This window comes from Podarcis vaucheri, assembly GCF_965113315.1.
Source record: "Podarcis vaucheri genome assembly, chromosome: 4".
Lineage (NCBI taxonomy): Eukaryota > Metazoa > Chordata > Lepidosauria > Squamata > Lacertidae > Podarcis > Podarcis vaucheri.
Window position 1 is genome coordinate 58046844 of NC_138762.1, and position 27447 is coordinate 58074290.

Sequence of the window (27447 nt, forward strand, 5' to 3'; positions counted from 1 at the left end):
CCAAGGTACGACTGTAGTATCTTCAATAGACAACATTTTTGAGTAATGGAAAACATTGTTACTGTTGTGGGGCAAAGTCTGTTCTGCAGTTAATCTTCCTTAATTTACATTTTCAGGGAAAGTGGCCATGCAAATGCTGTCTCATTCCCATCAGCCTCATCCAGCAAGGACAGTGTGAAAAGGATGTTTGAAGCCCAAATATTCTCCAGTTGTAGGTGCCCATTTTTGCTAATGCTCCTACTATCACAAGAAACACAAGAAATATTAATTAGCCAAAAGGTTAAGAGAGTAAAAAAATTATTTATTTGTACATAAGATACATGTTGTATTTCAATTTTGAAGTAAAGAAATATTTGCTACTTAAAATAGTGGCACAACTATTTAACAATTCAGCAAGATTTATATTCATAGTATTATCAGTATGTCTCCTTCAAATAATGATTTGAGTGGCTCATTACTACCCAAATTTATCGGCAAACCCTGAAATGAAAGTTGCTGCGGTAACAGGCACTTTTTTAAAAAAAAATTGCAATTCAATAGCAGCAGTTTAGTAATTTCAGTCCATGAGAATCAGAAGAAATCCCCAGTTTGCCAGATTTTATTGCTGTTACACATTCCATATTTAAGTTTATTTCTGAATTCATTATTAAAATTGTAAATCTTAATTGTAAAAAAATCCCTGCTTAATAGATAAATGTTGCTGCTCTCTTACAAAATGAGGTAGCTGTAAGATTAAGTGGTTACTTTTCCATTAGCATGTGGGCTAACAGCAGCAAACCGCATGTAATAAATATTCACGAGAGCGTATTTAGGCTTTCTCAGGAAAGAGATTGGGGAAAACTGTTGAATTGTTCCCTAGCTACTGTCTGCAGGCTCCAAACATGAGTAAGCACATAAGTAAACAACATATCCAGTTGGTTGTTTACTGAGGCTCAGTAGTAGTTTTATCCTTTCTGCATCAGATACGACCTGGGAATATTCTAACAAAATAAAATTCAAGGTTTTCCCATTTTCTGAACCAAACTCTGATTTTGGTATCTGAAGGAGGGGAGGAATTCAGTATAAACCTGAACATAGACCTGATTTCAGAATCAATATAATACCTAGACAAAGGAAGTAAAGGTACCTGACCAGGAGATAATGGAAAAGTATTATTCATCTCTCAGTAGTACTGGAGTATTGGAGAAGGTCTCTTCATATGTTACAGTAAGACATTTACCCTCAATCTTGAAAAACTGGGCTAGCCAGCAGCCCAGATATTCACAGATAATAATATATTAAAAGTTAAAATAAAACCAAGAAAATAAACAAGATGCTGTGCTATTCCAAAGACAGCAGTAACAGCAATTTATAAATATGATTTATAATGAAACTAAAAAAAAAACTGGCTGGGAATCCTCCAAAATGAAGAAAAGTTTAGCAACTTGATAAGGGAGTGATAGTGACCAGCGGCACCTACACTGAAGGAAAGAGAATCTTGTTCAACCTACACCGCTTGATATTAAGACATTCACAGTGCAAATGGCCCCAAATACTTCGCAAGCATTCAGAATTATCAAGTGTTTAGGTCCTAAGAGTCGCTTAGTACAGGAATGATGAAGACCAAGAAAGCCATTGGAAGCAATCAGATACATCAGGGGCACCATTCATTTCATGGAGGGCAGGGGGGTCTGGCTGAATATCATCATCTGTTTGCCTGTTAGGAAAAACACAAGTTTCAGCAACCTCAATCCAAAGTATTGAATTTATTTATGAATTTATTAATGTTTACGTGAACTTTTAACGCAATCAGTTGTTCAAGGTAAGAAGCAAGTGGTGTCACTGAATTCTAGAATGCCCCCTGCTCCCACAAGATCAGGTATCTTGACTCACATTCTCTTCATCCCTGCATGCAAGATCATGAGTAAACTATAGCAGGGCTGGCAAGTGTTTCTAATGAACTATAAATTTTCAGGTCGTGGCAACCTGCAAATGACTGAAGGTGGCAGCCAAAGGGTGTGCCTGAACAAACCTTGTAATTCCTACCACAGAGACAAAAGACAGTTGCAGGAGAACTGTGTCTTGACTGACTAAACATCCCCCCTCCAAAAAAAAAAAAAGTTTCCTTGATGGGCGATAACACATTTGGAACCATATTGTGCCTTGAGAGCCAAGTGCAACGGAAGTGGCCAAATGGCATTCCAGAGTGGACAAGCCTGTGCACACACTCCACATCTGCTCTCTCCTGCCTTCCTCTTTGGTCCCTGTGCCACTGCTGTCACCACCATCAATTATTTCTCTCACAAAAACTAAGGAGAGATACATTTTAGCCCTCCAGATGCTATTAGTTATGCAATTTCTTACATGAGGTCCTGGGAAAGATTACAACAATTTAAAATTATATCAGTTAAAACAATTTGCACGCAGAAGAATAGGGTGGCTCCTAAAATAGCTTTCCAGTATGAAAGGCCAGGAGTGAGCTACATCTTCAGCATATGGGAAACTGTAATGAAGGTGCCATATACACCTCTAGAGGGAGTAAATTCCACAGCTTAGGGGCTGTCACAGAATGCCCTCTTTGGGGCTGCTATCATCTGAACTTTGGTAGGGAGGAGCTCTCTTAATAACAGAGGGTCTAAGGAATGGGCAGCTCCCACCATCCCAGACTAAAAGCCATGTTTACTGTACCTGGTGGAAGTTAATAGTCAGCAGAGCAACAGGTTTTCAACCCCTGTTCTAGGCTGGATCTAGACACATCAAAGACACTTTCTCTAATGTAGGGTTTCCCAAACTTGGGTAACTAGCTGGTTTTGGAGTACAATTTCCATCATCCATGACCATTGGGTCCTGCTAGCTAGGGATGATGGGAGCTGTAGTCTAAAAACAGCTGTAGACTCGGAAACCCGGCCTAATGTATAGATAGATACTTAAGATAGATAGCAGGGCAAGGTTGGAGCTACTGGGTAAAAACCAGGCAACTCTGCAGAGCACATGGAGTCACCTAGCTTTCCCCAATCATATTGGGTGGAGCAGGCTAGAGATAATTGATTGGAGCAAAAGTTATGCCATTCCAGCCCCACATGATGTGGAGGAAGACCCAAGTTTTCATTTCCCTTTTAAGAAAATGTTTAAACAAATTTGTCTATATAGAGCCAGTTCCCTGACTTCCATCTCTTGGCCGTGCTCCAGCATGATTGAAGCAAATTTGATACACACACACTGAACACCTTTGTCAACACAGACAGAATTCTCTGCCCTTACAAATGAGCCAGGCCCCTGTCCACTTGTGGCAACCTGGACCTGCAATCCCTGCTTTGCTCCTCTTGTTACCAAGCAGCAGCTTGGCTGGCAGAAAAGGGCAGGGAAGGCTACCACTCCCCAATCAGCCCAGTGGCCATTCCATCATTACTGCAATGTATCTGACAACCACTAAAACCCACCTCGGAAAGTGCTATCAAAATATTTCAGAGAAGGTTACCTGCATATTTCTGTAAATCCAGTCTGCAAACACTGTCATGTTACCATAAACTCCAGGTCTGAATCTACTAGCACAGCCCGTTCCCCAACTTGTGTCACCCACTAACCACCACAAAGCATTCTTCTGAGTTACCAATGGACCACCACTGTCACCCTAAAACAAGAGAGGAAACACATTCTACAGTTATACCCTATAAGTCACATGCAGAGTTTTCTATAGGAAAATTATAATCATTTTCATTGCAACCCACGGTAAAGTTACTGCTGCTTTTAAACCATTTGTTCAACTACTTCAGAATGAAACTTCTTGCCTACTAATGAAGAGATCCATTGTGACTATATTAGATGGGTTTTATAGCATTTGCATTGGCAATGTGCCATATATGAGGTACTTGTTTTGACCTGAAAAGGCTCTGACTGTCTAGACCCTGTATACCTAATTTATCTCCTTGTGTTTGCTCAAACACTAGAAGCCAGGTGAGGAGCCCTGCTTAAAATTCCATTCATTTTACATAACTCCACTTGAGGAAGTCACTGGGACCAACTCCTTTTTGGCTTCTCTTCTCCCACAACTTTCTCAATTGCCCATTACGTAGCTAAGAAGTTTTGGTACCTGAATTTACTTCTACTTATCCCTTTCTCTTTCCTATCCCTCTTCCATTTCATATTTTGTTTTTGAGCTTGTAAGCCTAAGGGCAGGACCTGTGCAATTTACTTAACCACTGTATGCTACCTAGAATCATCATCTGCTATAATAGTCTCCTCAGTGGTGGCACCAATGTCGTCTGGCAGGGAGCCCTACGCCTACAATGTCTGGCTAATACTAACTTTGCTGAAAGTAAGTAGCCCTTTAATAGTTATTGAATGGTTTTCAGAAGTTCTGTTTAGCTTTTAGGTAGGGAAAACATGTAGGAATAGGAAAATTGGAGGGGGTTGAGAGAGGTCACCCTCCGTCTGTAAAGGAAGTTCAAGGAAATGAGAAATGCTTTTAAATCAGTCAGACATGTTTTTCCAATGAACTAATCACCATTATTTGTATTAACATTTCTATGGTCACTTATCAATAAACACAATGGAAGACAGAAAAACTACCTCCTTTCCATAAACTCAGCCTATATTATTGGTATTATTAAAATGTGTAAATCGCCCTATACCCACAGGTCTCAGGGTGGTCTTACAGGCCAGATGTAAAACACTTTAAAAGCCTGGGTAAAGCACTGGGAAGACACTAATGAAAGTTCCATGGTGAGTCTCTCTGTGCCAAGACGTGACAACCAAAAGGCCCTGGTAGCCACCCACCTCACTTCGCTTGTTGAAGGCAGGTGTGGTGAGGCATATGTGGGACAAGGCAATCTCTCAGATAACCTGCTCCTAAGCCATTTAGGGCTTCATATGGCTAAACTAGCACTGTGACCACAAGAGCTCATGCTAGAATCTAAGCGCTGCTTTATCACTTAAAATAGAGAGACATTACCTGACAAGAATCCACCTTTCCTTCTATATATCCAGCACAGACCATGGTAGGCAAAATGAGTCCATTATAGATATACCTATTATTACATATAGCTGAGTCTATCAGAGGTACTATTGCTGCATTCAGTTCTTGTGAAGTGTTACCTAAGGTTGAAAAATAGGTGCAAAAACAACATATTAATAACCACTCAAATACAAGCTACTAAAACTTTCAGCTGCAGAATGTTGACATAAAGGCAATGGACTCAGCAGTAAAAATGCAGTTCAATGGATTGACAAAGCACTGCAACTTGTCTCTAAATGTCTTTTTAAAAGCTGAATTGAACAAGACATTTCATACACATAAAACAAACTATTATCTGTTCCCCTCTTTCCTGAGCAGCGAGAAACCCCAGGGGGAGTGCATAACTGCATTTTACTTCCTTTGGGGGGAGAACTCACTGGAGACTTATGCAGCATTATAATATTTAGATTTACAAATACAGTCGTACCTTGGAAGCTGAACAGAATCCGTTCCGGAAATCCGTTCGACTTCCAAAACATTTGATAACCAAGGCACGGCTTCCGAATGGCTGCAGGAGCTTCCTGCACACAATCAGAAGCCACGTCAGATTTTGGCTTCTAAAAAACATTCGCAAACCAGAACATTAACTTCTGGGTTTGCGGCTTCGACTCACAAGGCATTCGGCTTCCAAGGTTTGACTGTAGCAGCAGCACTGCTGAAAACAGATCCTGACACAAACTCTTCAGCATCTTGCGATGCCTTCCAGTTTTCAGCCAGCTCACTCTGACTCTCCTTCTGAGTCTCAGACTGCAGCCTTTGTTGCTTTCCCTCAAATTTGGCACCTGAGATGTTGCTGAAGTGTTGCTCTCACCTTCTTCAGCCAGAATGGCCAAGAGTCAGTGAGGATGTAGGCTATATGTAGTGCAGCAACAACTGTGTGTCACTTTCCTCAAAACATCTGGTGGCTTTTTCCATTTAGAACAAAACATAGGCAAATTGCTTCAAGTAATGGCTCAGGGTGACAAAAAGATTCATAGCAACAACAAACATGTATTGGACATATATAAGGTGATATTGAGCTAACAATCTAGTTCCAACATAAAGAGTGACTTTTAACTGGGTCACTTTAGTTAATTTGTTGCAACCAAGCCAGATATTTTAATATTTTTATAGCAGCAATTCCAAAGTGCCACAACATATAATTAAAGGAAAGCCCAGACTTTGATAGAAACTGATTTTTACCTCTCTGGAATTTCGCTCCCCATCCAGATATCCAACATTGTTGTTCAGGCTGAAACATCATTCCAGGGTTGGGCAAACAAACTGGACTTATAAACTCTATGAGGCAAGAACATATTGCTAATCAGTAACTGTGCAGAAATGAGAATTTGATAGAGAGTTGCCAGAACAGCACTCTCAGCCCTTCTAACATGGAAGGTTGGGGGCTTTCATAGTACCTGATTTCTACTAGCACTCTTAATTTCCTTGAGGAAATGAGCATTTTTGTTGATAAAAGTCACTGTATGGGAGCTATCAAGGCAAGAAACCTTTACCCACCAAAAACACACTTTTTGGCAGATGTCTAGATGTGACTACGGTTGGAGACAAGTTAAGAGTAATAAAAGCAGCAACTCGCCTCACTTAATACTACATTTTTCAATAGATGAATAAATGATTAAGTTTAGTTAATTGGATTATGCTGAAAATATAAAAAAATAAATGTAAGGAACCACAGAAAGGGGGGGAGTTGAGTTTCGAAATGTTAACATGATTGCAAAATTACTGAAATGTATAAAATTGAAAATAATTTAAAAAATAAAAAACAACAACTATATTTTCCCCACCATCCCACAAACATGGAGGTTTGGGGGTGGAAGAGAGAAAGGAAATAAAAACTGACACTGCAGGTGTTTACATTATTTGGGGCACTGTGGATTTTCAACAGTATTTTGCATAGAATGCGGGGGGGGGGCAACACAAGCACAGGAAGCTCCCTGATGTAAAGATTTGCACTCTGACATATGGAGGACAATGGGGCCACTGGTGCCATCGGGGGAGGGGGAGCTATTGTGGGTGCCCGGCAGTCATGTTGCACACGTGTGCGCTGCTCAGTCTCCACCCACCACAGCCTTACCTCGCTGGCTCTCTGACACTGTGGTGGCCTCCACAAAGACCTTTCACCGTGGGCCTCTGCTGCAGTTCACTGTGGCCAAAGGCGTGCTTATGGGGTGCATCTGCGGCAGGCCTCAGTGGAGGCTGTTGCAGCACCAGAGAGCCAGCGGTGGTGGAAGAAGAGGAGGAGGAGGAGGAGTTTGGATGTGATATCCCGCTTTATCACTACCCGAAGGAGTCTCAAAGCGGCTAACATTCTCCTTTCCCTTCCTCCCCCACAACAAACACTCTGTGAGGTGAGTGGGGCTGAGAGACTTCAGAGAAGTGTGACTAGCCCAAGGTCACCCAGCAGCTGCATGTGGAGGAGCTGAGATGCAAATCCGGTTCCCCAGATTACGAGTCTACCGCTCTTAACCACTACCACTACACCACACTGGAGAGTGGTAGTGGGTGGAGGCCCAGCTACACACGCTCCGCCGCCCCCACCCTGCAGATGCCATGACCACAGAGGCCTTGTGGCAAAGGCGGAGGCCCCTGGCCCTGTCACCACAGCAGCGGTGGGTGAAGGCCAAGCTGTGTGCATGATGTGACACTTGCTTCTGAACAGGCAAAAATCTTGCAAACTTACATTTGGTGCTTTGGTATAGTGGACAGGACTGGCTTGTTGCTACATTTTGAAATGTAAACATTTAGCTATTGCTGCTTTAAGTGTAGAAGTTAAACTTTAACTGTAGAAAGATGAACAGATTCTCCAATTTTCTATTAGGTTATCATCATAGACTCACATCTTTCATTTTAATCATTTTCAATGGCAGATCCTGGGGTCTTAAATTTTAGCAGTGCCCTGTGCAAGCACCGAAATTTAGCGCTCCCTGCCTCCTCTGCCTTCCATTCTACATAATAGTTGCGGCACCCCTGAGGCTCTGCACCCAGTGCAACTGAACTGGTCGTGCTCCCCTAAATCAGCCTCTGTTGTTTTGCACTGATCTGGTTCAATTAGTTTGATGCAATGTTGACTTTGTTAGCTGCACTGAGCAGGTAATAGAAAGATAAAATATACATGCATATATACACAGGTAAATAGATAGGTACCATCTAAAGGTAGATGAGACTGTAACTTCATAAGGGCAACATCATTATTTTTAGTAGTTGAATCATAGTTTGGATGAGAAATTATTTTGGATACTCTGTAGCCCTTATGAGGACGCATTTCTTGCTGTTTCATGATCCCAGGATAAACTGTCCAGTCAAATGGATGAGAATATGCCCTAGGAAACAAAATGAAGGCTAACAATTATGATTTATTCTCAAGCATGATTCATGTTGCTACAGCATCAACACCTAATATGCTAAGGTCTACTGTCAAGAAGGTAACATTCCTGGTTACAACCCTATATACAATATTTTTCGCCCTATAGGACGCAATTTTTCCCCTCCAAAAATGAAGGGGAAATCTGTGTGCGTCCTATGGGGCGAATACAGGCTTTCGCTGAAGCTTGGAGAGCGAGAGGGGTCGGTGCGCACTGACCCCTCTCGCTCTCCAGGCTTCAGGAAGCTATGAGCAAGCCTGGGGAGCCCGCGGGAGTTCCCGCAGGACTCCCTAGGCTGCAGGTAGCAGTCTGCCGCCCGGCGCGCAGGACGCCCTGAAGCAGAGCGCCCTGCACTTCGGGCAGACATCGGCCCATCCCACAAGCTCAGGGGACAGCGGGGAGGTGCAGTGCCGCCATCCCGCTGTTCCCCGACCTGGTTTGGAGGCTGGCGCTGGGGAAAAGCGTGCTTCTCTCCAGCGCCAGCACCACAAGCTCGGGGGACAACGAGGAGGCAGAGCGCCGCCATACCGCTGTTCCCCGACCTGGTTTTGGGGGGGAAATAAAGGGGGGGGAAATTCCTTTATTTCCCCCCAAAAAAACTAGGTGCGTCCTATGGGACGGAGCGTCCTAAGGGATGGAAAATACGGTAGATAGGAAAAAGCCATGTGTAGATACCAGGGATTAAGCCTTTTCTGTCAGTGTGTCTGCATTTGTTAGGACCTAGCAAAGAGGAGAAAGGAGCAAAAAAAAACCCTCAAAAACCCTCAAGAACATTTGACCAAAAGGAGGAGAGTTCTCCGTAGCACACCAAACAGACACAATGCAGTCTAGGCGTTCCTTGAAAATTATTTCAAAAGGGCTAAAAATAAGTGCCAGATCCTACATCTATTCTGTTTAAAAATTGAAGGACAAAAATGGTTCCTAATAGTAAAAGTTTTAGTAACCAGAGCTACTATACATACAAAAAACAAAATCCCAAGGGACACATAATTTGGGAGAAATTGTTTGAGACTTACCCATCTACACAGTGAGCTGCAGTTACTATCCATTCAGGAGTGATAATGGACCCTCCACACAGATGAATCTTCTGTATATGAAGGCTGACTTGCCATGGCCACTCACCAGGGGAGGCAGCAGTTCCACCCACAATTCTGCTTCGAGGATTCCAAACTTTACTGGAAGTGCCACACGCTTTGTAAAAAATAGAGGAAACATAAGTAAAACATTCATAAGTAAACTATTCATAACATAAGTCACAGGATGTTTCCTGCCACCATTTATGACTCTCCCATGACAACAATATATGTATCCTGCCCTTCCTTGTAGGAGTTACCATAGCCATGTTGCCTACAGTCAGATTTACAGTCACTTAATATCAGTTCCTTAGAAATCAGGATCTCTATTTTATATTAATTCTTATTCATGATAACGGTGGCTTTATAACAATAGAACCCAGAATCTCCAAATGAAATAAGGTAAATGTATTTGGCCAATTTAATAATACCCCAGCCATATCAACATAAATTCATTTACTTACTTACTAGCATTCTTACAAGTCAGGCACAAGACAGTAAAGTTTAATTCAAATAAAAACAGAAAAAGTTAACTAAAAACTAAACAGCATTGCAACACTTACCTATACATCTCAGAGACACCATCTGTCGCGATGGACACTGATCGCTGTAACACAAATAGTATATATGTATTTGTACTATGTATGAAGAAGGAGGCTTCAACTTCACATGAACCTATACTCTACAACAGTGTGGGGGTAATCATGCCACCAGATCTGCACACATTTTCTCATGTAAATCAGGAGCCTCCCTTCTGGCAGGGTACCAACTGGGCAGGAAGAATCTAGACAATCAGCTCCACACGTACACCACATGTTCAAAACATATTGAAGTGGCTTCTACACTAATAGACTCCACAAGCGTAAAAGAGGGTATCAATCGTTAATTTACACAAATGTATGGTCCTCCTACTCGGGCATTGTAGGGTGCTCCTCACAGCTCACCCCCCATATCCCCCCCATTCACAGCAGAATAACTATTGCTGAAAGTAATTACCCAACTCTTAATGTTGGAATTCCAAGGCATATTCTCACACTGAAGGAGAGAGACTGGTACAACAATTGCTGCAAGCCACTGGGTACTGAGCACAGCTTTAAAATTTTGCAGTGGAGGGGAGAAAATTTCCAGGTTGGCATATTAAAGATCTGCTTCATTACATGCCCCACAATTTAAAGCAGCCTCCACATTTCAACTGCTAATCTGGACACGAATAGAAGTCAGTTGAGTACAACTCAAGGGCAGTATTCTTGAACTACAAACATTTGTCTTCTATATGCACAGAACAGGACTTGGTAAAATATGTTTGATGAGTTCAAATTCTATTCAATATGCTTAATGTCTTCAATTTCTATTAAGTAGAAGCTAGAGGCAGGGAAACTTAACAGGGGCTTAAAACATAATAATTGTTTATGCCAACAATCATTAAGTTCACCCCTACGACAACAGTTGTGCATTATAATGGCTCTGGGAGTCAAACACTTAAAAGTAGGCAAAAAGTATAAAAGTATCACCTATTATACAGTTTTTTATGCAAGTCTGTGTCCACAGCACTTTTATTCAACCTCATAAAGCTCCTAGAGTCAGTGATGAGTGGTAATGGATCGCTCCTGAAATATGTGTTCCTGTCAAAGATAGGAGTGAACATTCAAACATGTGCGCTTAACTATTTCAGCATGCATACACACAACACAATCAGCTTAAGCATTAATTATTATTTTTAATGCCACTAGATATGAACTCCCTCTTCACCAGCTTTGAGCACTAAACAACAGTATCTGTTGTATTAGAGAGTTTTGCATTATGATGATTTTGGGAGCCATATCTATTTGCCCAGCACTTACATGAAACATTGTAAAGCTTGTTGAAAGATCTGGCACAGTGTGGAATTCAAATTTTGTTCCTCCTATCACCATTACTACACTCACTGGTATAATAAAAGTATTACTGCAAATATCAGTAATCAAAATACATGCAGCAGTGTTAGAAATGGAGAAGTGAAAGCTAGGAGCTAAATGGCACCTTAAAGCTAAGTTATAGGCGAAACACCAGAATGTTCAGGCACACTTTTTAATAACAATAAAAAGCTGAAAAGGAATGAACTGCAGCTAAAATCTTATGTTCATTTTTCACATGGTCCAGTCCTTCCCCTCATTATATGGAAATTATTGCAGTCAAATTATTTCAGTCTATATTTGCTATAATTAAAATATCACTATACTTACAAGTTATATCCCAAATCCTCACAGGCAGTCTTTCCATGTTCATTATTCCAATCATCATAGCAAACACGGTACCATTTTTTGCTTTTAGATGAATAGACTTCCAGGAGAAAATCTGGCCCATAAAGCCTAACTAAAACAAAAATAAATTTTCTGATGACATAAAAGTCTCAGAACCATCAAATTTCAATAAGGCTGACACACACATAGCAGTTGCTGCAACTCTGATGTTCCCTTTCTGCAAAAAGAAGCCAGGTGTTGCTAAAGGGTAGGTGGGAATTGCTGATAATATTACAAACACTGGGAGGGGCCTCTGTGTGGATGTCTGTAGTAATTATCCAAACATGTAGAAGAGGGAGGGTTTTAATCAAAGAAAATCTTTAATATATATATTTAAAGAACAGGGATGGGGAAGCTGTGGTCCTTCAGATGTTATTGAACTCCCAAGTTCTTTCAGTATCATCCACTATGGTCAATGGTCAGGGACAGTGGGAAATGGGAATCCAAGAACAGTGGGCGGCCACAGGTTCCCCACCCCCAAATATAACAAAATATAACAAAATAAGTTTGTTGTTCTAGGATCACAAGCCGCAGGCCAGCCATGGCCCTAGTATTCCCCTTACTGTACTTCTGTGCTTACTGTGCCAGGAGAATTTCAGCACAGGGGAAACCTCACCATAACTGAAGCAATGACTGCAGGTCAATGGCCAGTGTCCTGTGCGAGAAATCTTGAATGTCTCCAACAACTGCTACATAGAATCTAGCCGTAGATAATATTGGCTACCATTGACTATAGGCTGCCTAAAGAGGAGGAGCTTTCAATTATTTATTTATTTTTAAAAATAATTCGCTGAATGCACTTACCACAACGATTTTCATCTTCACCATTAGGGCAATCCTTTACTCCATTGCACCACTGAGATGGTGACACACAAACTCCCAGAGTGCCACACCGTATCTTGGAGCCATAACAACTGTCTGTCACTGTAAAGAAACAAATCAGATTTAGGAATCTACTTCACTGGCAACAAAAAGAGCACCATGCTTCATGAGCAAAAGCATTTCAAATATGGGTGGGGAGAAAAGGAAGCAGGATGGACTCATGCTATCAGACGTTTGTGGCCGTGACCATACATGTATGGTCCATAATTTAATAATTATGTGGTTGTTAAGAGAGCCAGTGGTTAAGAATGTGTGTGGGACTAGGATCTGGGAGACCTGGGCTCAAATCCCCACTCAGTCATGATGCTCATTGTGTGACCTTGGGCCAGTCACAGTCTCTCAGCATACCTAACCTACTTCACAGGCAAACATCTTGCAAGATATTTTAAGCTTCTATAAACACAAACAGATCCTTACCGAAAAACCAGATGAGAACACATGCTATTGCAGCTCCTATTAGCAGTATTGCAATGGCTAGAATGAGTAACAATATTTTCCTGAGTCCTGAAAATATATAGAGAGAAAACTATCATGAGTTGTAAGACTAGACAGTCTATTCCTAACCTACAGGTACATACCAGTTTAAAGAAAAGCAGCCCACCCACCCCCAAAAAAATAATAATCCATAACATCATTAAATCAATGAACTGCCCACCATTCTATTCTCCCTGCTACCCTCACCCCCCGCAAGGTACAACAATGGAAGTACAGTGGTACCTCGAGTTACATATGCTTCAGGTTACATACGCTTCAGGTTACAGACTCCACTAACCCAGAAATAGTACCTCGGGTTAAGAACTTTGCTTCAGGATGAGAACAGAAATCGAGCAGCAGCGGCACAGTGGCAGCAGGAGGCCCCATTAGCTAAAGTCACCACTTTCAGGTTAAGAACAGTTTCAGGTTAAGAATGGACCTCCGGAACAAATTAAGTACTTAACCCGAGGTACCACTGTACAACCATGTGAACAATATTTAAACATATGAACAAATACAAAGAGGCTTTTTTGGAAATCTATACAACAGGTCTAATTACAGAAAATCTTGCTTTAAAAAAAAAAAAATAAAGCAAAGCTTACTTGGCGTGCAGATTTTTGTAGACTTTGGTTGTGCTATTGTTGGCACTGGAGTTGACTCATGAGTTGAAATTCTGGGGACGTAATGTGGCACTGATGGAGGATAATACGGAGGTGGGTAATTTGGATACATGTTATAGCCACCGAAGTATCTATGAGAAGCTGCATTTTCTGGCTGATAGGCAAAATTTTCATAATACGGAGGTGGCCTCTAAAAATCAGAAATAATCAGGTGCAACAAAATCAGCACATGAATAAACAAATATTGTTTAGAAAGCACTGGAATACCAACATCTCTCACTTTGTAATAGTTCACTTAAATGTCTATTTATTTGTTGCACTAGCTGTTGTCATTTGTCATCAGATTAATTTATCACTGGTCCTTCTCCCTAACATCCCAGGGCAGGTTGCATCAATTTAAAACACAACATTAAAAACAGTTCTTAAAACCCAAGAAAGTCTTTAATTATTTTTAAAAAAAACAGTTTAAAACAACTTAGTTTCATATCATTTATTATAATTCTAAAATATTATTTTAAAAAGGTTAAAATAACTTATTTAATTTCATTATCATTTATTATATTTCTATTGCTGCTTTTCACTCACATGAATCACAAAGTGGCTCACAAACAATGAAAAACAACAATATAATAGAACATCACAAATAAAACATAAACCATACAGAATAATTAGCAAAGCACCAGTAAAACAATCACAAATCATCAGTAAATTTCATATATCTATAAACCAAGACCTTGCATTTTAGATAACTTAAAATGGCAGACAGCCACTATGTATGAAAGCTCAGCTTGGCTGCTGCCACCTGTTCACCCATGGAGCATGTCTGAAGGCCTGGTGGTGTGCTGCCTGCTGCTAAATCAGTGATAGCAGCAGAGAAAACATGTGATGGTCCCCATGACTGCCACAAGCAGTGCTGGGTCTGCCCTGGCTACTATGTTCACTGTCAATTGTCAAATCCAATGTTGATGATTTCAGCAGCATTTCTCCCCGCACCCAAGGGCTGCCTTATGTAGTGGCTACCCACAAATGATGTTCTCTACTGTGCTGCATTGATAAGGTTCCAATGCTTATAGCATTCTATAAGCATTTTGGCACTATAGCAGAACAAAGTCTGTTACAAATCCAGCCCGCTTCTTCGGCTTCCACTAGATTCACCATGGGATGTGTGCTGTTGCTATCTGGCAAGCGTGAAAGCACAGCTAGGGCAGGGGTGGGGCAGGGTGGAGCTATCATGTCAACAGCTGCACAATGTTACCCACCATATTCCCAGGTCCTAGTTGGGGGAGGAAGGGTGGAGGTCCACAATGTCCCAACAAGGGTTCTGACAGGCTTTTCACAGGCAGCTCATGGGTCGCTGCTGTGCTGAGCTAAACGAGGCCCCATCAAACACAGTTTTTTATTTGGCTAGCAAAACCAGGCCAAAATTATGGACCTGTCCCCACTTGCTAGAAGAATTGAGATGAACTTTAGATGAGCAAGCACCAGCAACTGTTTGCACCATTAAAGTTCAAAATGCTTTTTGGCAGATTTACATGCAATACTTTCCTGTTGGTTTTCCAACTGCCATAATATTGTTTAAAAAAAGATCAGATCCTAGATTTAAGACAAAAGTGTGATGTGGAGATGTTATTTTCAATAAGCATAAATTAAGGTTCATTTATAATAAGATTTGCCACCTCTTTTTTTCTGAAAACACCTTTACAAATCACCACAAATGGCATGCTATCTTTGAAAGATATTCACTTACTGAATCAGACTCCATCTTGATTTTCAGCAATTCGTCTTTTGCAAGTTTCAGACAAACCTATAAACAGAGAAAATTACTTTCTCAATTATAAGATGCACTAAAGTTTTGAAGCAAGTAACTGTGGTTACAATCCACAGACACAGACACGCACACACACACTCTGCCTGGGAGTAAGTCCTACTGAACTCAATAAGGAGGGGAGATGTTTGCTTCCTTTGGGCTATAGTCTGTCCTATCGTAGTATATCATGCATGCTCAAGGTAAGAGTGAATTTGTTGTTACATTTGAATGGCTGTCATCTCAGTAGACATTACAGGATGGTACTGCAATGCCTTACAATTCACTCCTGCAGAGGACACTCACACTTTACCCATCAATCCAACTTTGTTATACTGTAATAATAAAGTATTGAGGCAGCCTCTTTCAAATGTCCATTAATTGTCCATTATTATGTTTTTATATTTGCTGGAAGCCACCTAAAGTGGTTGGGTGGGGTATGAATTATTAATTATTAATTATATTTGTTGTTGCTGTTGTTGTTGTTGTTGTTGTGATCATTATTATTATTTCTGCCAGCAACCTGCTTCTAGCTTCCAGCTCTTACACACCTCAACTCTGGCTTTTGTCCGTCTAACAACCAGTTATAGCAGGCCCCTACCCATCTGCTCTCTGGCACAGAGCCACTTCCTCTGTTACCTTAACAGCTCATAACAACTCATATTTAGGTGGCCATTACCAAGAAGGTGGTCTGGCTAGTTCAACAACTGAATCCTTGCTGATTCAGGAATTATAAATTATACAGCCTAAACGGCAAAACTCATGCCATTCCTTTTGTGAAATGGGTGAAATTCCAACGCCTTGAACAAATAACACTTTACATAAATTGTTTAAGAACATAGCCATAATTTATTTGCCCTGAACACCAGTTGGTTAGTCATCTATGTATGTGTTCCTGCTCTTTCACTATGCTTGTGGGGGTTTTTTGACAGCCATTCAAATGTAACAACAAATTCACTCTTACCTTGAGCATGCATGATATACTACGACAGGACAGACTATAGCCCAAAGGAAGCAAACATCTCCCCTCCAAAATTTGCCCCAAGTGCAGTACTGGTTTAAGTATGCTCCTGGACTGACCCCTTTTAACAGACACCTACCTACCCATGTGCATGATACCAAGAAGCACACATACCTTTTTGTGGGGGGGAGTCTACAATTCAAAGATATATGTGTTTCCAGCCTTAGTTGTTTTTATTAAATTGCAAGGAGGATCTGTCATAAAATGCTGTGCTGTGAAGTTCTTCTGTTCAGGTTCCCTAACCAATCATGCCATTTTCCAGAATCCTCTATCCCATCTTTTCCCCAGCAGTTTTCAATTTCTCTTCCTTCCACTGCAGCCAGTCTACCATCAGCTCTAGCCTCCAGCTGATTCCCCCCCCCATATATAGAAAAGATTCCCCACCACTAGTATATAGAATCACAGCATATCAATCAAAATTTTAGTCCCACTGATTTTAAGCTTAAATCCTACCTACTTCTGCATTGCTAGCTTGAATTTAACCCCATGTATTCTTCCCATGGCAACTATGTTGCACTAAAGGAGAGAAAAAGTAATACAATGCAAACTTTCTGTTTCCTACAAAAACCCGTAAACAAGCTGGGAAAGCTTCTCAACTTACAGTATACACAAGCTTATTATTTATCACGGATACATTCATCACCAAGTTTGTTTGTTGAGATCTTTCTAGATACTTCCCTTTTGAGTCAGCAACATGTATTCAGGTCAGTAATTTATAGTTCTAACTATATAGCTTCAATTTACAAAAGTACAAGGAAGTATAAATTAAAGCCAAACCAGTGAAATGATTACGTGGCACAAGATTACATGCCTGGAAGTAAAAATCAAAATAACACTAGTGCCACCTTTAAATTACTCAGTAATGATCCTTTTCCAGTCATGCAGCTTTTAAATTCATATAGTGAACACACCAGGGAAATTCCAATACTGTACTACAACTATTCCACCAAAGACTTGGACTACATACAATTCTCAAAGTCACCATAGAGCCTTTTCAAGCTGCAGCAAGATTGTTCCAGATTAACAGAGGAGAGCCAAAATGGTTCATGTATCGTAAAAAAGGGTTGCAGATATAATCCCTGGTAAACCCATGTAAGTCTGGGAAAGGCTCCTATCCTGCCTGAAACCTTGGAGACCTGCTACCAAATGGTCTCTTATGGCTTCTGTGAGAAAGAAGGCATACATAGAGCAACGAAGAGCAGGCACTCTTGGCAGACAATAGCTTTGTTAGTCTAGAGTTAAATAAAGTACCTGTCCTTGTGGAAGTTAAAAGGAGCAGGAAAAGCATTGAAAGAGGAGTTTGTTGAAGCAACTGAAACAGCAGGTGGGTGTCCATCACTAGAATTATTATAGTATTTATTGTTATATATTCAATTTATTACACGTCCTTCGCCATCAGGTCCCAAAATGAGTTACGATAATTTAAAACTCAATATTAAAAACAGGAATATATGCAAAGCTGATGCTGGTAACTTCCAATAACTTTTTAAAAAATAATATCACATCCCAAGCTTGTTCTCAAACAGCACACAGCTGGATTTCCTGCAACTCTGATGAAGAACCTAACTATTCTCAGCACACAATATCAAGAAATCCACACTATACCATCATGTACTCTCATTACTAGGTAGCAAGACAAAGGTAAAATATTCTGTATTTGTTTAACAAAAAAGACAGTTCTATTTGCTGCCAATTGTACATTTCTGGCTCATCTGACCAAGTGGTATCAGTTACGTTGAAATCAAATACCCAAAAGATGTCTCAGTTCAAGGCTAGGTTACCCTGGACCAGAAATGTTATGAACTCAGTGCTCACTTAGCGTATCATGCCTCCCCAGTTGGTGCATCAACCATTTTTAGTAGCAGATAACATGGTGTGGCAGGTCATATGGTCTGAACTTATTTCAATCAGAAGAAAACCACTTTCTTTAGCACCCTTCTCAGAAGAACTAGATTTTTCCCATCAAGTACTTACAGCTAGACAGAGCATGTATCCCAATAGTTTTTACATCATTTTCAGGGGGGGGGGGGAGAGAGCTCATTGAATCAGATAGCCATTAACCTGCTGTAGTTAATAGCACAGAGATCTCTTTTTTCATTTAAGGTATTGTTTAGCACACTCACCTTCATGCTTTCCAAAAGTGCTTTTTGAAGCAATATTCTATTTAGATATGAGGCTGTGTGGCTATAACATGCCATTCAGGCAGGGGCAGGGCTTTAAACATCACGTACCAGCACAGGGATGTGGAAGTGTTCCAAATAATGCTAACTTATAAAAGGACCTTTAAGGCAGTTTTCTGGTGGCCAGTAGAAGGCTCAGGAATTAAATTAAAGGGAACTCTTCATGGAAGAATTGGTATAACAGGAAAGCTTTCATGCAGAATAGAAACACCTGATTTGTTCTTCGTAGATATACACCACAGTATGCAAGGTGTGCATACGAAGAATGTACTCCTTGCTTATTTTGCACTGAAAAAGTTCAACACTGAGTGTCATTAGTAAAAAGTCAGGACAAATATTTAGCACAACTACATCTCCAATTCATATATGAAAATTAGCAACTTTATTAGGTTGCTGCAGAGAGGGAACGTTTTCAAAATTAAACATTATCTTGAGTATGACTGAATCCATTTGTTTAAAGTTCTATGGTGAAATTTACATGGACTGATGCAATATGGAAATTCATTTGTACCTTTGAAACCCAAAGACCTGCAATTTTATGTTTGTTTGCATGAGAAGTTTTAACATCATAACCAGTTGCACCTGAATGCTTGAAAAATTCATAACACAATAGATGCAATGTTACATTTAATTTACTGTGAGTTACACTACATATGATAATTTAACAGAATGTCAAACTTATTTTGAATGCATAATTGGAACATTAAGGAAAAACTAGTCTAACATTTGGAATATCAGTAGTTAATAAATGTCTGGGGTTGAAAAAAATAATAGCTAATATTAACAGAATCTGAGGAACCTTTCATTATTATATGAATATTTTATTTTAAAGTGTTTATAAACCACTTAATAATTTTAAAATCTCTTAAGCATTGAATAAATGACATGTTCCTATATTGGACAGATAATTAAAATTAGAATCCTTTATTTTTTGCTGTTGACACATTATGCTACAAATAGAGATGATACGTGTATAAGCTACTTAGGTTTATTTTAATGAAGCAAAGAAACAGCTTTTTTCAACCTCTCTTTTTTGGCTTGAGAGAGAAGTCATTTCCCCTCTATAGAATTTCCACTATGCAGTCTAACCATGTTTATTCACCACAGTCTCCAAGTTCAATGGAGCTTACTCCCAGGTAAGCATGCATGGCACTGCAGTCTCAATTGTAACTGTACTGTCTCTCCACCTTAATTAATAATATCTGGGACACCCGTTTCCCTTGAAGCATAATTTATAAAGCACCAGATGTCACACAGTAGCAGGAAGACAATAAAATAAAATATTTTGTTACATGTGCTACTGGTAGATAGGATATCATAAAGTCTGCTCCATAGTTTCCATCTGCTTCTTAGTACTGGAAAACTGGAGATTTAGGTTCTCTTACACATATCACACTTCAGAAGGAAACAAAACCATGAGGACAGCATGTCTGTGTTATGTGTACATTAACTGCACACATAACTTGGTTTTCCTGCCCTCGTTGTTATTATACAGTATACCCAGTATACCCAGGGGATACTTTTAAACTTCTCTGATGTCACTTTGTGTCAACAATGCTGACACCCCACTCAACTGTAATTTTCAAAGCACATAGCAAAATATTTTTGAACTTGTATCAGCTACTGAAGATCACTCAGTTAACACCAATTCAGCATATGATTGTTCCTAATACAGGCAACTTTAGTGACAGAGTGCTATTAACAAACAAGGATTATAAGCAAGTATTCAAAGTGTTTTGTATGCCTTATGGTCAATAGGCATTTGCTGTAAACCTGCCCTCCTGGTAGGTCAGTCTCATCCTAACACAGACCCACTGCAGATGAGGAGCTGAGCTGGAGTCTGCACAGAGCTTTAATAAGGTAACTTAGTGCAATCCTAACCATGTCTACTCAAAAGTAAGTCCGACTGAATTCAATGGGGCTTACTCTGCAGATAAGTGGGGTTAGGATTGTAGCCCTAGTGCATTTGTGAATGGCAATTCCCCAACTCTTCATCTTTAGCCTATAGCACTATAGTGGTTCAACTGCAGAAGCAAGAAAGATTAAAATAAACTTAGAAATGGAATGTATTCTACAGAAAAAGAGAAACCCTTTCAATAATGAAGTTCCTGGAACAGGACCATAGAATACAAAGTTAGTATTAAGGTTTCTGTGTCTTTAAATGCTGCTATGGTGAGCAGATGTTTAAAGGCTGAAATTCTTCCCAGCCTGAAAATTCAGATAGGAAAAAAGTTCCACCTGAAGCAATTTTGCTTATCACATAGTTGCTGGTAGGAAAACAATCCTGCCAGACAAAGCTGGTAACCCTATCAGGCAGAAGGAACTGCTTATTCATAAAGTGCTTTCAGCCTTTGAAGGCAGAGGAAAACCCCATCTCAGCCAAGAAATTTGCTTCCAGGGAAACCTAAACTACAGTACAGTCTTTCCCTTTATCATGTCCTTTTCCCCTTAGTACTTAAAAGAAAGGAACAATCCCATATCCCTTAGAAACAGCACAATATGAGAAAACAAAAAAGGACCAATAAGACAGTTCTGCACATGAATTTCTGTTCCTGCTCAAATAGCTGAAGTACATCGTTCAAAGCCTCAGCGAAAATGGCCTTTAAAAACTCTTGAGCTCCCCACCACCACCACCTCCCACAATAGAATGGACAGCCCAATCCTTAAACAATTTAGGATGATGCTTCAAACCACTTTAGACATGCAGAACCCTGAACTCAAGTGTAACTACTGCAGCTTAGTTTCTCAATCTGCTTGTGACAGTGCAGTATAAGTCAAGAACATAATTTTCATTTTATTTCCTTCACTGCCAGCAGAACAGTTTAAAGATAGCATTTTAAGCTGAGGACAGTAACCTTTGTTCCACTAAGGTCAGTGTAACTCAACCCATTTAGATGCAAATATGTGCTGGTTTGGGTAGTTTGCGGAAATGTAACCTGAATCCTTTAATGGAAATGAGGCCCATAAAAACTGCCCAAATGTGATCTCTAATCTACAACGAATGAGCACACAAATTATAGATTTGGACCATGTGATAGTTTTGCGTAGCCAGTGACTACCAAACAGATACTTTAAAAAGCAGCAATTAAGAGAACTCAGATTAATGGGCATTTCATTTCACATACCCAGCTACCCTGAAGTAATGACACACACCTTCAGTTTGTAAACTTTCCTCCTCAAATCAGCACAAAGTCTCATATGTAGATATGGTTGCACAATGTTGTTTTTCAAAATCACTGCTTCCACAGAACAAGCAAACTTCTCTCATATTTACCACCACTTTGAAGACACTACAGCTGCTGGGTTACTCCATATTTAGTGCCTAATGTGTGCAAGGTGCTACTGCACAAAAAAGGAAGTGTCATGGATCTACCCAGGGCCCATTAATCACGCTCAAATCAGCTGCTACATCCCACCTAAGAGCCATCTAGGAACCACATGTACTGTATAAGCAGTTCTGATTTTTTCATTGAGCTAAAAATGTAGTGTTGTAATCAAGTATGTGAGACTGGGGCCAGGGAGCCGCAAACTCCCACTTAGCCTTTAAGCTGTCTGGGTGACCTTGGGCAGTCACCATCTCTCGGCCTAACCTAACTTAGATGGATGTTGTGAGGGTAAAATGGATAGAGTGTTAACCAAATATGGTGGCCTGGGCTCCTTGAGGAAAGGATCTAATAAAAAGGGAATTATCAACAACAAAAATAGCTCGGATGAAATTCTGTTGTATAATAAGTTTCCAGACTCTATGGAAAAGTGCTGGACAGAAGATGGAGCAGGGATCTGCTCCAGGCAGCTTGGAGGATTTGGTGAGGATTTCATACTTCCCCACAATTCTTCTGCTGAAATAAAGTATGGGTGTGTGTGTGGAATAAATGTAACATCTGTGTGTGGAATAAATGAACTCAGATCTACTCCTGGGCCTCGGAATTCTTTAACTTGTACACTTTTCGTACCTGATTCTAGGTAGTGGATCCCAGGCGGATCCTGCAAGTATTGAGGCCACCCATGCCTGCTTAGAAAGAGATCCTATCGATGCACATCTTTAACAGCCTCTGCAGATCACTTTTATCCATCCTATGATGGGAAACGTCCCGGTAAGGCTGGATACAACGTAAGTCATTTTTAGAATATAGAATATCATCCACACGACCGAAATCTCTGTAGTCCAAAGCAACGTCTTAATACGGAAACAGCAGGTGTTTCGGCAGAGGTATGGTGGGTGCCAAGGTCATTCAGATCAAACATACAGGAAACACCACCACCACGTCCTGACTTTTAAAATAAACTGGTGATATGGCCAAGCTTCCATGCCTATGTCTCCTACCCCGCTTCCCCCTCCACTCCATTACCTTTTTTTAAGCCCCCCTCCCCCGATTTTGGTTTGAAAAGAATCCGGATTTGTGCATAAAGGGCACGACCGCCTCTCCCAGTGGGGTTTCTGTTCGTTTTCTCGCCACAGAAACGGCAACGAATGGAAGCCAACGAAACACTCTTCCAGTTAACAGCTTAGAGTTTAATAAGCATCTGCTTCGATAAAAGAGGGGGGCACTTCCGCGTCCTAAAAACAAAAAACAGGCGGGCTCGGCCGCTATTGCGAGGGCGCCGTCCTGGCGAATCGCTCCCTCCGCCTCAACCCTCCACCCCACCCGCGTCTCCCTCGCCCGGAGAATGAAAACTCTCGCGCTCACCGGAGGCGACGGGCTGCGCCTTCTCCGGGCTCCCCGATGCTCAGCTTCAGCCCAGGCGCAGCGGGGCGGCTTTTTCCTTCGCCCAGGGACACGCTATTCCGCCTTCCTCCCTTTCTCCGCGCCACTCCCGCCGCGCGCCAGGTGAAAGAAGAGCAAAAGTCCGGGCGCGGATGAGAGGGAGAGCTTCGTTCCACCGCTAAGGGAGAGCGGCCTGGCGGCGAGGGGAAGGAAGAGTCGTCCGTTTCCTGCGGGCTCGCTGCTCTCTCGCTTTATCACTTCATCCTCAGAGGCGGGATTGACGGGCTATTATTCACCTGCAGGCGCGGAGGGAGGGAGGGAGCGGGGCGGGCAGTGGGGCGACGAGCGTCGCCAGCGCCGCCGCCGGAGGTGTCACTCTCTGGGGCAATGCCTGCCTTGCCGGAGGGGGGTGGGGCTTAGGCTGCAACCCTCTGCCCCGTCGCCCGAGAGGAAACCCCCGAAGACGGCGGCTCCCTCCGCATACCTGGGAGGCTCGTCAGCCGCGCAATCTCGATCCACACGCCAAGAAGCGAGCCCCACTGAACTCCGGGAGGCTGACTTCCGAGGAAGCGTGGCTGCCCGAGGCGTCTCCGGGGAGGAAGAATTCCGGCGGCTTTGCCAGCTGCGTGGCAGCAGGCAGACAATCAACAGGTTAAAGCATATCGGCTCCTTTAAAAGAAGATGTTTGCAAAGAAAAAATAATTATTAGTTTTTAGTTCTCGAGTTGGCAGTGAATTAATGAACCACTGTTGACAGTCTTGCAGGGCTGGCCCTACCAATAGACAGGTGAGGCAATGTCCTTGAGTGGCAGATGGTGGAGGGCAGCAACAGCCCTCCCCATTCTTCACAAGCTGCCCTGCCGTTGGCCATTAGACCTATGTTTGCCACAGTTCTGCCAGGTACAGAAGTGCCAATGCCCTGGGGGCCTGAGCACCCACAAAATTCTCCATGAAGGGGCCAGAAACTCACAGATTTCAGTGCCAGGGCCATGCATGCTGCATGGCACCGATGGCCCCGGCACCCACCGTCATGGGGCCAAGCTGGCAATCCTGGCCCGATACTCCCTAAACTAGCCTGTTGGCCTCAGGGGCACTGAAGGACCCTATCCTATTGCCATTATTTAAGTAAGATCCAAATGTTCAGCCGGCTTGTGTGCACATAATGGGGGTAGGAGTGTCATTGTGTCCTTTGCCACAGGCAGCAAAATGTCTTGGGTTGGCCCTGTAGTCTAATATCATTGTCAACATCATCATATTTTCCAAATTATATTAGTGCTTACATCAGAGATGAGGAGCCTGTGGATCTCCAAATGTTGTTGGGCTCCATCTCACATTGGCCCCAGCCAACATGGTCAATGGTCAGGGATGATGGAAGGTGGAGTCTAGCAACATCTGGAGTGCATACATATATATGCATGGATAATTACAATACTTTTTAAAAATATTTTTAAAAATCTGATACATGTATATATAGGTATTATTTGTCATAGGCACTTTCCACAAAGGGCTCACACTGTGTTTCATGGATCCTATGAATTTTTCCTTGGGAGTAAAGCTGCAATCTGAACCTCACTTACCTGGGAGCAGCAAGCTCCATTGAATTCAACAAGACTTACTTTAGAGTAAATATTGTTGAGCTTTCCCCCTATTCTTCCTAATGTCTCAACAAATGAAACCAATTTGTGTTTTTTTAAAGGTTTTTTAAAAGTGTTACTGGGGGGGGAATACGAGAGAGAGAGAGAGAGAGAGAGAGAGAGAGAGAGATTGCACATACCTTTGCAAATCAAGAAAATCTTGACATTTAAAAAATATTGTTGAGCTTGCAAAGTTTGTCCCATTTGACTCAGTAGGATTGGGCTGCTTCATGCCTAGAATAAATAGGTTGGGAGTTATAGGTACAATGAATAATAAGGATTATTTCTAGTCCATTAAAGAGTAAGAAGATAGCAACATCCCCAAATCCTTTTTACTTTCTGCAGGCCTCTTTTTGTGTTGTTCAACAGCTATGCATTGGCTGGAAAGAAGTAAATCACATTGGGGACACCAAAGTGACATAGTTTAAACTTATATTTCCTCTCACATGGCTGGGTGTGGTGTGTAAGAGTATGATAGCCTCATGCTCTTATTTCCAAACAGGAATGGGAGGAAATAATGAGCTCACCTTAAAAAATACAAGTAAGTCAAGCAAAAACGTGCAGAGAGGAAACTTGCCTTGGTGTCATTCACAAAACACTCATGAGTATGTAGGTACAATGAAGTAAACATAGAAACTAACACCCCAGACCTATGCACCTTTTATCCATAGGGTGCTCATTCGTTTCAGTGGAACTTAGTTTTGGGTAGGAGTGGGGGAGGTTATGCCAGAGGAGAGCAGTTTTTAGACCTTTTGGATCATTCTTGATTTTTACTAGAACCCCAAAACCTACCAACTAGGACATGGCGCAAAAGGCATACGTTAGAATTAAAGGTTCAGGTAGGTAGCCGTGTTGGTCTGACGCAATCGAAATAAATAAATAAAAATTTAAAAAATTGTCCAGTAGCACCTTAGAGACCAACCAAGTTTGTTCTGGGTATAAGCTTTCATGTGCATGCACACAAAAGCTTAAAGGGTCTGGTGACTTCTGTTTCAGTGTATCTGTAGAAGTGTGCAGTTTGTTCGTGTGTATGCACACTTCTTCAGATACACTGAAACAGAAGTCACTAGACCCTTAAGGTTCTGAAGAAGTGTGCATGCACATGAAAGCATATACCTAGAACAAACTTAGTTGGTCTCTAAGGTGCTACTGAACAATTTTTTATTATTTATTTTTTTATTTCGTTATAATTAAAGTACAGGTTGCCCCTGAGCCTAGGGATTTGTTTTCAGTGCCAGAACTGATGTGAACTTACATCATGGCCTACCTGTCACATTTGGACCACTGGGTGAGAGGGAGATTCCAGATGCCCACCGCTGACCTACAGTGAATCCTAAACTTGTTGATTCAAAAACAGGGCTAGCCCTACTGTTGGGTAGAGTGCTGTGGCTACATCAGCCAGCTAATGTCAAATGTCATAACAAGGAAGCCCATGGTTAGTAATTATTGCTGTATTTGTATTGTCTGGGAGGAGGAGGTGCACTTGTGAGATTTTGTGTTGCAGATGCCATCATAAGTTGGCAAGACTTAGATAATGGGCATTTTGACTTGGGGTGTGGGTAGGGGATACCATCTGCTAAGACAGCAAAATGCTTTCGACCTGCCTTGATTAGAAGTCCTGCCTTGTTCACTGTACTGAACTAAAAACTCTCAAATATTTTAGTTTTTTTTCTCAGGGAAGTAAAGATTTATGGATCTGTTTTATATTTAATTTTGACTTCATGAAAAGGCTAATGGAAGAATGTTGAAATGCCCTATGAGACCGAACAAAGAAAGAATAGTTAAATCAAACAGCGGAAATTATTACCTTTGTCAAACTGATGGCATATCAGAGAAAGAGGAGTAACAAGTTGGAAGCCAGCCTTGATTAATACCAACAATTATTGGTATATATTAAAATGATAATAAATATTTGAGCTTAACCTGAGCCAGCAACCTACACTGAAATTGGTCAATATATCGTATAAATTTTGATCCTTGAATAATGTAAGGCTTTAAAATGGAATAGCTGCTAGCTGCTCTAAATATTTCTTCTATGTTTCAGTTAGGCTGCAATCCCCCTAAACACATAATGGTGCAACCCATAAATTAATCCTAATGAATTCAGTGGTAAGTAAGGTAAGTAAGGTTAGAACTGCAACATTAAATAGGAAGTGAATACCATCAAATACAGCTAGAAGTAAAGATACGTATTCCCACTCAGGACTGCAGTCTTAAACCCGCTTTTATTCAAAAGACTTTAAGGGAACATCTTCTGATGTTCCATCCACAGACATATAAACACCTGTTTAAAAACACAGGATTAATCCTAGAGGTAAAAAGCAATTAACGTTCTAATATTCTTTACCTCAGGTTACTTTTCCCCCACACCCTTAAGAGCTCTTGCTCTCATTGTTTGGGCTTGCCCCATATGCTTAACC

The 27447-nt window shown here is 41.2% G+C and overlaps 1 protein-coding gene across 3 annotated transcripts; it reads right to left on the reverse strand.

The window, feature by feature from the left end:
* Window positions 1-280: 280 nt before the first annotated feature.
* Window positions 281-23549, reverse strand: TMPRSS2 (transmembrane serine protease 2). Of its 3 annotated transcripts, XM_082221348.1 has the most exons (14): window positions 23377-23546; window positions 15431-15487; window positions 13666-13873; window positions 13007-13093; window positions 12512-12631; window positions 11651-11780; window positions 10940-11050; window positions 9992-10035; window positions 9372-9546; window positions 8138-8313; window positions 6176-6271; window positions 4931-5073; window positions 3458-3610; window positions 281-1696 (listed from the first exon to the last, which is right to left on the reverse strand). In XM_082221348.1, the coding sequence occupies exons 2-14, from the start codon at window positions 15443-15445 to the stop codon at window positions 1685-1687; spliced, it is 1470 nt and encodes a 489-aa protein (XP_082077474.1). In that variant the 5' UTR covers window positions 15446-15487; window positions 23377-23546; the 3' UTR covers window positions 281-1684. The 3 variants fall into 3 exon arrangements, with proteins under 3 accessions (XP_082077474.1, XP_082077473.1, XP_082077472.1); XM_082221347.1 differs by lacking the exon at window positions 281-1696 and having other exon boundaries at window positions 1704-3610; window positions 23387-23549; XM_082221346.1 differs by lacking the exon at window positions 281-1696 and having other exon boundaries at window positions 1704-3610; window positions 23377-23549.
* Between the last annotated feature and the right edge of the window lie 3898 nt (window positions 23550-27447).

What these genes read in the sequence shown, in the direction of transcription:
- TMPRSS2 (XM_082221347.1), bottom strand. An exon ending in TACAAAAATCTGCACGCCAA is followed by an intron (nt 13,094 to 13,665) that starts GTAAGCTTTGCT and finishes ATATATTTTCAG; the next exon opens with GACTCAGGAAAATATTGTTA. An exon ending in CATAAAAAACTGTATAATAG is followed by an intron (nt 10,036 to 10,939) that starts GTGATACTTTTA and finishes TTTGTGTTACAG; the next exon opens with CGATCAGTGTCCATCGCGAC.